This window comes from Amblyomma maculatum, chromosome 11 (assembly GCF_055883805.1).
Source record: "Amblyomma maculatum isolate TAMU_Amacu chromosome 11, ASM5588380v1, whole genome shotgun sequence".
Taxonomy (NCBI): Eukaryota; Metazoa; Arthropoda; class Arachnida; order Ixodida; family Ixodidae; genus Amblyomma; species Amblyomma maculatum.
In genome coordinates this window covers 110,515,502-110,525,214 of record NC_139354.1, presented here as the reverse complement: position 1 = coordinate 110,525,214, position 9,713 = coordinate 110,515,502, and the positions used below count along the sequence as shown (strand labels likewise).

The following is a 9,713-nucleotide window of genomic DNA, read 5'->3' as shown; positions in this document are numbered from 1 at the left end:
TGCTTCTTTAATTTATACTCCGGCTATCACGAACAATACCCTAAGCTTCTCCAATATCTGCAAGACCAACCTGCCTAAGTGTAAAACTGCATGTTGTTTATGGCACAAAAAGTGCGCAGGATGACTGCTGCTCCTTAATGCCACATTAGGAGCTACGTACGTATCTCAGATGGGCAGCATATTGCTTCAATTTTTTTCTTTTCTCTGCAATATACACGCGAAATCTCAACGCAGTCGTTTTGGAGTACCTTCAAGTCTAGGTGGTGCTGCCTGAACTCTCCCCGTCCTACCGCTTAACTTGGTAGCATCCACTGAGTGGACCCAGCCAAAAAGCGTCTGGCCTTGTGTATCCTCCATGGTTCGTCTACTGTTTACGCTCAACAGTTCCTTAGGAAATCATGAACGAACTATGCCAAACCAAAATTTTTCAGAAAGTGCAGATGATGTCAACTGGAAGGGGGCACTGGTGAGGTGTCGCCCTGAATTGTTTCAATAGGTCGCATGGGGCACTTTTTAAAAAGCATTTGTAAACTATAAGCGACAGTGCGACACGCGTATCTGATATATTTGACTGAAATAGCCACAAAGAGCACCTAGATGGATTTCTTTGTTAGAATATTCCTGCTATATTCATCATTTCGAAGCCTCTCTAAAATCGGTCACAATAAAATACGAGCTCGTTGGGAGAAACTAGTTGCCAATATCAGTTTGTTGCAAATTTTCATGTGGGCCATGCAGTGCATTCTTGCGGATTCATCAGCAGGCACAATTTACGTCAGCAAATAGTTTGTTTGGAGACAGCGCTGATTTATTTTCTCTTTTCGAAAACGCGTTGGCCTTTCAAAGAGAGAACAAGGTTGTTGGCTTTTGTTTTTATTGCTGATGTAATAACTACCATGTTCCAATGTTCGGCATTGTTTTGCAGTGTTTCCCGTCGAGTGGCGGAGCGTTCATGGTGTTCGTTCCAGTTCGACAAATCGGAATCTGGCAGGTTTTGCAGGCTTGCCTGAGAATTGCGTCAGAAATCCGATATCACCGTGATGGTTTTCAACACGGTATTTCTTGAGTACCTAAAAAAAGAAGTACATTTATAAAAGAATTATGAGTGCAGTGCATAAATGCATCACAAAACGTTCCTTCAGTTTGAGTAGTTCTTCGCTTCTGTGAAGAATTTTGGGATGGCTGACGTGACTTTGATGACGCCCATCCGAACCGTATTAATGCACCAGTCTGTGATTGTATTTCTTGTGTTGGAATTTTGCATGTTTCCAGCCGGGCATTTTGTAATGCTTGGTATACTGAATATTTGTTTATTAATGTAATTCATCTGCCACATAGGAACACATTACTTGAGGTTCACTCACATCTGCAGTACGGTACTAGAAGGACCTGTCTTCTCCCCTCTCGCTAACCGGGCTTACAGTGCGCTCTCGCAGCGATATACAATAGGGTTGTTGCTGCCGATACAGAGAGCTCGAAATGGATTACCTCCGGGTTCGACACTCTTGCGTTACTTTTTTTGGAACCTCAGCATCTTTTCTTACCTTCCGTAAAAACGCAAAACATTCACGGCTTCTAAAACAAAGCACAGGCGAGTTGCACGCCGAACGGCGGTGGTCCGGAAATGGCAGAAGTTGAGTTTGAACGCTGAGGCGACTGTGCGCGATCACTGCTTTTGAAGCGTCCGCAGGCGCCTGAGGGCCCTTCATACTTACGGACAGTCGTGCGCAGCTGACAGTTATTTCGTCAATGTATGCCAAATTGTGTCAAGCCAGGTCGTGACTAGTGCATTGTTGCGTACCTTATATTTATTTACACCTTGATATTTCTTATATAGTTAGTAAGAAAAATACGCATGTAGCCTCATCCCACTCCTGCATCAAGCAAACGCGAATCAATCAAAACATTACTGGTGCATCCTCCACAGTTTTGTCGACGTGATCTTGTTTTCCATGGAAGTTAGTAAACAAGGGAGCGACCAATCAGTGATCTAAAGCAAAGCATGTGTTTTTTTCTCTAGGTATTGATCAGTGTTAAAGAATGATGTACCCTCAAAGATAACTAACTGACTGCAATGTAGAAGAAATGTCGCTCGATGCGATCCGTTCCACGACACACGTGGTATCACAGGATTTTCAACACCCGTCGTTATAGAAAACAGTGGGGCGAACATGTTTAAGGTTAGGTTACAGGCAAATTTACATAGTTTGCTCATTTTAGCGATCCTTTTGTATATTGGGATAACCTTTCTTCGTCGTAAATATCTTCTTCAAAATACACAAAAAATTAATTCACATTTATTTGAACTTCGACATTAACCACTTGATATCCGGACCACAACCCGTTACTCCAGATTCAGTATTTTTTAATAATTCGATCCAATACTCCTAACGCTCTGACGTGTTTTCATACCTTCGAGGAATAAGCTGTCACAGAATCCTTCATACCACCTTCTGTATTGCTCGAAGACTAAGTACAACACACAGGAAATACTGAAACCCTTAGAGAAACGAAATTATAACAGAACACACGAGGTCAACACATATTTTGCCACGTTTGAAGCTGCCATGCCGGGATTACTCAATCCGTAAAAACTGGTCGAAATTAAAGATGAAGTTTACACACTTGACTAATATATTTATCACAACAACCAATCTTCTCGTGAGCAACCGAATGTCCTAACTTAATAACAATCTAAAAAGACTAGAAAATAGGAAAAAGCATCCTCATTCAATGGCAAATACAATGGTGGCTGAGATCATTGGGAGGCCCATTACTAAGCTAAAAACATTTATCTCACTGCGATTCATTACGCAAAGCGTTCTTTCTGTGGTTTTAAACTCTCGACTATGTTATCCACCAAACACAGATAGGTTTAGAAAATATGCAACCATCATCCAGATTGGTATATCACCCTCAACACTGAATCAGACGAAGAGCTCAAGGATCAATGCATGGTTGCGTTGAACTCTTCATATTCCGCAGCTTTCACAAAAGAACCTGAGACAAAGTTTCCTATACTAAAACAAGCTTTAAATGTGAAGTCTTTTTCAAAAGCGTAAAGCCCAGGTGGTCAACTTCTGAGCCACTTCGTGCGGCTTGTAATTCCCCTCCAAAGTTCCGAATCTCTTGATGGTAAGACGATGTTTTGTCCTACACTGTCCAATGGGAAGGACTTCCCCTAATGTTAAATCGGCTTCACTATAAAGCTCAGAAGCAGACCACCTGGGTTCTACACTTTTTATAAAAGCTGTGCCATGCCGTGTAACATCTTTTTCTGATCAAAAGTAGAATGAGATGGAGAAGATGGCTACACAGTATGGAAGAGGCACGGAACAAAGCTTGCGGGAGAGCCTCAGTTCGAAAGGCGAGCGAATGTTTAGACAAGGGAACTTGCCTTATCTGGGCAGGCGATTGGTGATTTTCACAACGTTTTAGAATGACACTTGTTCCGAATAACGCAAATTAGGCTATCATCATCAGCCAGTATTCAATAAATAATATGAACGAATAAGAAACGCAGAGCACGTGAACTCAGCATATTCGTATTTGCTCATTTTTCCGTAACTCACTTCAGGAACCATGCGGGAGGATTGAAAAGTGGAAAGGGTCGTTACAGTCTTGTAGCAAAATCTCACCACATAATTAGCCGTCTAATGCACTACTAATAAGCTTACCACACAATATCATAGAACATGTAATCTATTCTCAAATTATAACTTTTTCACTCCACGCAACTAGATTTCCGGAAATGGTTTATTGTGAAACCAGTTGGCACCTTTCGTTCATGACCTAAATGCGTGAATATATGGGTGACTCAGACACTCAAACGTACGCGATCTTTAAACATATCGTCGATAAATTACATCACTAACGCATGACACTAAAATTTCGACTGGTAAACATGGAAATTAATGTTCTAATCTAAATCGATGACTCTCCGTCAGATGTTTTGCAAACCGTACTTGTCAATAACAACTTCTGTTCACCTCTAAGTCGCTTCTGGCGTCCCCAACGATCTGTTCATGACCTGCTACTATATTCACAATTATATATTAACAATTTACCTAAATGTGTTACTTTTAATATGCGCATGTTTGCAGATTACTGAATTATTTACCACGCCACGAATAACTCGTTTGAACAAACCGTTCTACAAAGCGACTTTGTAGCGTACAAACTATAACAAGATGGACGAAAGGAGCGATAGCTTTTGGCTGTGTCCTTTCGCGGTTCTTGTCTTCGGTTGGGCGCTGTTATTTTCCATCTAAGTATTCCCACCAGCAGCGTGCTCCTACCTATTCTCTTATATTCGTGCTTTCAAAACAAAACTAAATCCACTGAAATTTAGCCGCTTTAAATAATAACGTTTTCATTCTTTCTATTTAAAGCCTCCTATTAATATGTTATTCTATACGATAAAAGTGCGCACTGACACCTTTTTCCACCGCTTTAGAAGCAAATCGGTGTATGCCGGTAGAATTTACCTGCCCGTCAAACTTCGTTTTTTGATCTTATTTCTGTCTCCTTGCAGGCTTTCATTCTATTACTCAATGAAAGCCGTCACTTGGTTGAACTTTCTAGTAGTATAACCAAACCGGGAGTAGGGAACCGCGAACAAACCCTGCTGAACCTACATGATTGGGCGTCCTCGAGAATTATATACCCTCTTTTACCGATCACTTTCATATCCACTCACCCTGTTTCCTAGTGCATGGTAGCAAACCGGATCCTTCTTCCGGCTAACCACCCTGCCTTTCCTCCTCTTCCTCCTAGTGACGCCTTCGTTGCTGATACCACGAACCACTTGATTGCAGAGTTCTTTAACTCCTCATTGACATATGCTGATGTACCCTGTCCTTTTCCTTTGCAATCTCAAACCTGAATCAGGTATGTGGTAGTTGCTCGTAGCCTTTTTTTTTTGTGCGTCAACTGCTACAGTAGCTTTTCTTTTTTTCATTCTCAATCCAAAACCTGCTTCTGTGACTCGACAGTTACTAACAGTTCCTTGTGCCACTGTTGAACTGTACATGGTTACCAGAAATATTTGGGCTCTTATAGGCCAAAACGAACATGCTATCCTTCAGTTAAACATGGTTCAAAGACATGATAAAAATGTGAATTTCATTTATTAGTATTCTTGTTAACAATATTCTGTTAACAGTGATTAACTAATAAAAGCAGCCACTTCATTGGATCTTAGCATTTGGGGCTGGCTGTTGGTAGCACATATATGCTTCAGAATTTCGAAAACAAAATTTACCCCCCTAAGCGCTGTGACACATACTAGCCATTCCTCGCGCAATTCAAATTTGGCGGGCCCGCTGTAAGCGCACCGCGACATCCATCTAATAATATCACTCCGCGGTGCCTGTATCATTTGAACTATATTGTTCTGGCCGCCCTCTGTATCCGTGCTGCGTTGCTCGCCGCTTTTGACTACCCTTGGCGAGGCAGGGGCCAGGAGGTGAAATGGCATCTGCGCCGCGTAGTTGAATGATTGGATGGACGTCGCTGTGCACTCAAATTATCAGAGCGGCTTTCATTGTGCTATAAGAAAGAAATCGAATTCACTGAGTCTAAGTTAATCCTATTTTAAAAGCTCTAAACAGTCTTATAAATATTCAATTTCGATAAGCGACTCTTGGGGCAAGCTGGTAAATCATGTTTAGGTTTATCATGAGCTAACTTCCACTAAAGAAGAAAACAATACTCTCGACGGAGCATTACGTAAAATGTGTTAGTCCTTCTTCGTTGCAAGCAACCGCATTCTAACGATGGACTATTAATATCAGCCAGTTGAAAATCTGTAATTGTAAGTAAATGTATTCGTAGTCGTTAAAATGTGAGCACAAAGTTTACTTAACCGCAAGTGTAATTAACGTTATTCATATGTTCTCTCACATTCACTAGAATAGGTATCGCTTTCCGAACAAGAAATGGGTTTACCACAAAAACTTTTTTTTTTTATCTAGTAGCAGGCTTCCTTGAAACGTTACGCGCATGTGCTACGCTAGCTTTTGCTTTCCTGTATTTGCGAGGTTATTTTTGGTTTCCCGAAATTAGGTTCAAGATGCGAACTTAGTCAGGAGACTAATTAGTCAGGAGACTAATTACCTCCTTTTGTCCTGCCCCACGGGCAGTACCATGTATTGCCCACACAATCACTGAATAAAAAAAAAACTTATGTTTACACTTCTCTTTTAGGCCAAAATACTGCGGCAATATCTAGCATCGTGGCATATATATTGTGCCTTTGCCTGCGTATGATAAATATAGAATAAATTTTTAGCCTACTCAGTGGTATGTACGCATTTGACAGGACCCTTAAAAAATCAGATCTTCACACCTTTGCCAGCAGAATGCAGATTTCCATTTCAGCGATCCTCCTGCCGATGCACATCCTGGGTCCGATGCTGAACGGCAGGGAAGCAAATGGATGAAGGTTCCACGATTCTCCATTCTCTTTCTCTGTTTGCATATCGCCCGACCGTAGCCACCTCTCCGGCAGAAACTCAGAGGCCCGCGTAAAGTTCTCCTCAAGTCTTCCAGCCACGAATGGCTCAGTTCGCAACACAGTCTGCGAAAGTTTGTGCCATGGAGCCGTCATACATCAACAAGGAAAAATAACAGTCTCAACAATGGCGAATTGCATCAGGACATTGCTACATTGAGTTTGGTCCTGTAGCGGTTATAAGAAGTACTTGTTTTAAGTTCGTTTACTTTAGATCGCACTTAAATATGTCGGACCACTTCTAGACATCTGTATTTTGTTTCCTATAAGCTCAGTGCATTCATTATAAATATATTATTGTCTTTGGCACTGCTATGAAAGATCATCATTACTGAATAACCTGATGGCAGTGGTGTTGTTTACATGTTATAGCGCTGTTTCATTATCTTGCACACAAAGATCGTATTTTCCAACTGCTTTTGGGCATATCTTCGCTGCCTAGCATCTCGCAGCTTTTGCTTTTTATACTTATATTGAGATTAATAATGTAATTTGCCTGTTATATTCATCCCTAGAATTACCCTGGACAGCACAACTATGAAACGAAAGAAAAATATCAAAACGTAGAAACACCTAAATATGGCCTCTCTGGACATCTGGAGTTATGTTCATTGGAGTTAGTACTAACTTAACCAGCAAGAAAATTAACTCACTAAATAAAAGCCCACATTCAAGCTTCGTTTCAGCATCTTTAATACCGAGTGAACTAATCATTACCACTACGATATAAGACTTTTCTAGGCAATGTGAGCAAGTAAATGGTCAATTTTGGAAGCAACATATGGTACTGTCGGTGCACGTATAGGGAATCAAGTCTAGTTTTAAAATACACAACAGTTTCGGCAATACTTTTAGCAAATGTTTTAAACGTAAGTGGAAGTTGAAAACATCTAACACTTAAATATATGCAGGAACTACAGACTATCACGGTTATGATAATAAAAGCTTTCTTACGGAAATATATTATGATATTATGCGCGGCCGCAAAATATTCGCAACCGAACACAATGGTCGCGTATTTTCTTTTTGTCAAATCACACATCAAGGATAAAATATGACCTGTGGTCGTTATTGAAAGTTTGTAGCCTGTACGGTTTGTGGCGTGTACACTGAATGCGACAGTAAAAGCTTTACCAACTCTAATCATACAGACATATATGCGATGATGTGCGACAGCCCTCACAGAAAATTTAAGCACTGTATCCCGAGCATTGTAAAGCGCAAATTTATATTAACATACATTAGCTGGTATCTGGTAGCCCGACATGACGACATCGTGATTTATTTTCCTGTTGACCCCTGGAATGATTGGATGAAACCTGAAAGTATTAGATCATCGTGTTAATATATGGCAGTATTGAGTCCCTTCAAATGTACCAAAAACTTTTCGCAGTTGTAATGAAAACCCTGTCCATATTTAGGTTACAATGCCTAAGCCAAAATGCGTGTTGCGTGGGAACTGAGGTGTATCATTGGTGACGCTGTGGTGTCGAATATAAGAAACAGCAGTAGCACGTGTGCATTTCTGAAAGTGTGCGTACAACGAATATGAGACACGGTATACTTTGATATAAGATATTGAGCCCCAACTATAAAACTGTTGAATAAAGGCTCATCACAGCACTTACAAAAAAACACAGCAAAGTGCCTAAATAGTCGGCAGATTAGTGAAATAGTATTTCATTCTATAAAGATAATTGATTTGGCTTCCTAAATATTCGTACTCTAGAACATAAGACGAAACACGCAAGCCATCAAGATGAGACTATGTATAACTGCTGCTTTTGCTACGTTAAATGTTCCAGAAGCTGTGACCTCAAATTTTGTTGTAGATGCATCTTCGTTTCATTTGCACAGCATGGATTCTTCGGATACACCAACCTTCTGGACAGTACTTAATAGTTCAGTCATCAGTAAGCAAGAGGGTTTACATTGGGAGATGACATGCTCTAGAACATAAGACGAAAAAATGCGAGCCATCAAGATGCAACCATATATAAGTTTTGCTTTTGCTACGTTAAATCTTCCAGAAACGGTGACCTCGAATTCTGCCTAGCGCGTCTATATCAAGGAACCAGCGCATGCCACGCAACTGCCCAGAACTGCGGCGCAACCTGGACAAGCACGTAGAGAGATGTTTGTTTTATTAGCACAGCATGACTTCTTTGGATACACCAATCTTCTGGACAGTACTTGGTAGCTTGGTCATCAGTAAACAAGAGGTTTAACATTGGAAGATGGAAAAATGTCAGCATGAAGCTAATCGAATTCTAATTTGAGACACGCCAAGACATGTAGGAGAATATATTCTCGTTATAATTCCACGTATTGTTTTTTCTGTTTGTCTTCGTGGATTATTAAATTTTACCGAAAGGTTGAAATATTCGGGTAACCGGTCAAATTACTTGGGCATCGAATACACGTAGCAGACATATATTAATTTCATTTTTCCTCTAACCGTCATTAAGCGTCGCTCGACACGCCGAGAAACCTCTCAGCGCGCCTCTGTCTCGGAAACAGCGCATGCCTCGCAGCTGCCCGGAACTGCGGTGCAATGTGGACAAACACGTAGAGAGAACCACAACACAGGCGCGCGTTAACAACTGTAATATAAAACAGACCCGAACTTCCTCTTTCACACCCAGCCAAAACTTCTCTCCTCTACTCCCAAGTGCATCGTACTCGCACACCTCTTCTGTCCCAAGCAAATAGGGGTGACCAACAAAAACGTTAGCTACCATCACATCCAAGGTAGCGTCCAAGCAACGAATACAAAACCAAGTCCATCAGTCACATCGTGCAAACAAGACAGTGACTACTTCCGCCACATAAACACAACCAAAAACCACCACTCATCTGCAGCTGCCACGAATAAGGTTCACTTTCACTCCCAATACATCTAAATAAGGAGTCCAGTTTGTGAGCTTTACGGAAATAAATACTCATCAAAATAACCCTTCCTTTAATCGCTGGTCACCTCAGGCAGTGTGCTCACATGTAGTTAATTATATAACACGATGTTTCTGCTTTACTAACTTTTCTCTTCACAAGCACAAAATTCTTCTTAACTGCCTGGGTCGCCTTCTCTTCGTATAGACCAGCCGCAACCCCTACGACCTACCTCTAAAGATGACAGGCAAATACTCCAAAGTTTAAACAATTTCAGGTTACAACTTTTTCAATGACCTTCTTGCAGGTC

At 41.0% G+C, this 9,713-nt stretch overlaps 1 protein-coding gene across 1 annotated transcript in view; it reads right to left on the bottom strand.

Moving 5' to 3' along the window:
* Positions 1 to 877: 877 nt before the first annotated feature.
* Positions 878 to 9,713, bottom strand: part of LOC146174667 (putative cytochrome P450 301a1, mitochondrial) — a 71,705-nt gene continuing 62,869 nt past the window's right edge. Inside the window, exons 7-9 of the mRNA XM_084585430.1 lie at positions 7,755 to 7,833; positions 6,350 to 6,580; positions 878 to 1,070 (exon numbers count right to left, since the gene is read on the bottom strand). Coding sequence (XP_084441556.1) covers positions 951 to 1,070; positions 6,350 to 6,580; positions 7,755 to 7,833 — 430 coding nt within the window. The 3' untranslated portion in view covers positions 878 to 950. The remainder of the gene's footprint in view (positions 1,071 to 6,349; positions 6,581 to 7,754; positions 7,834 to 9,713) is intronic.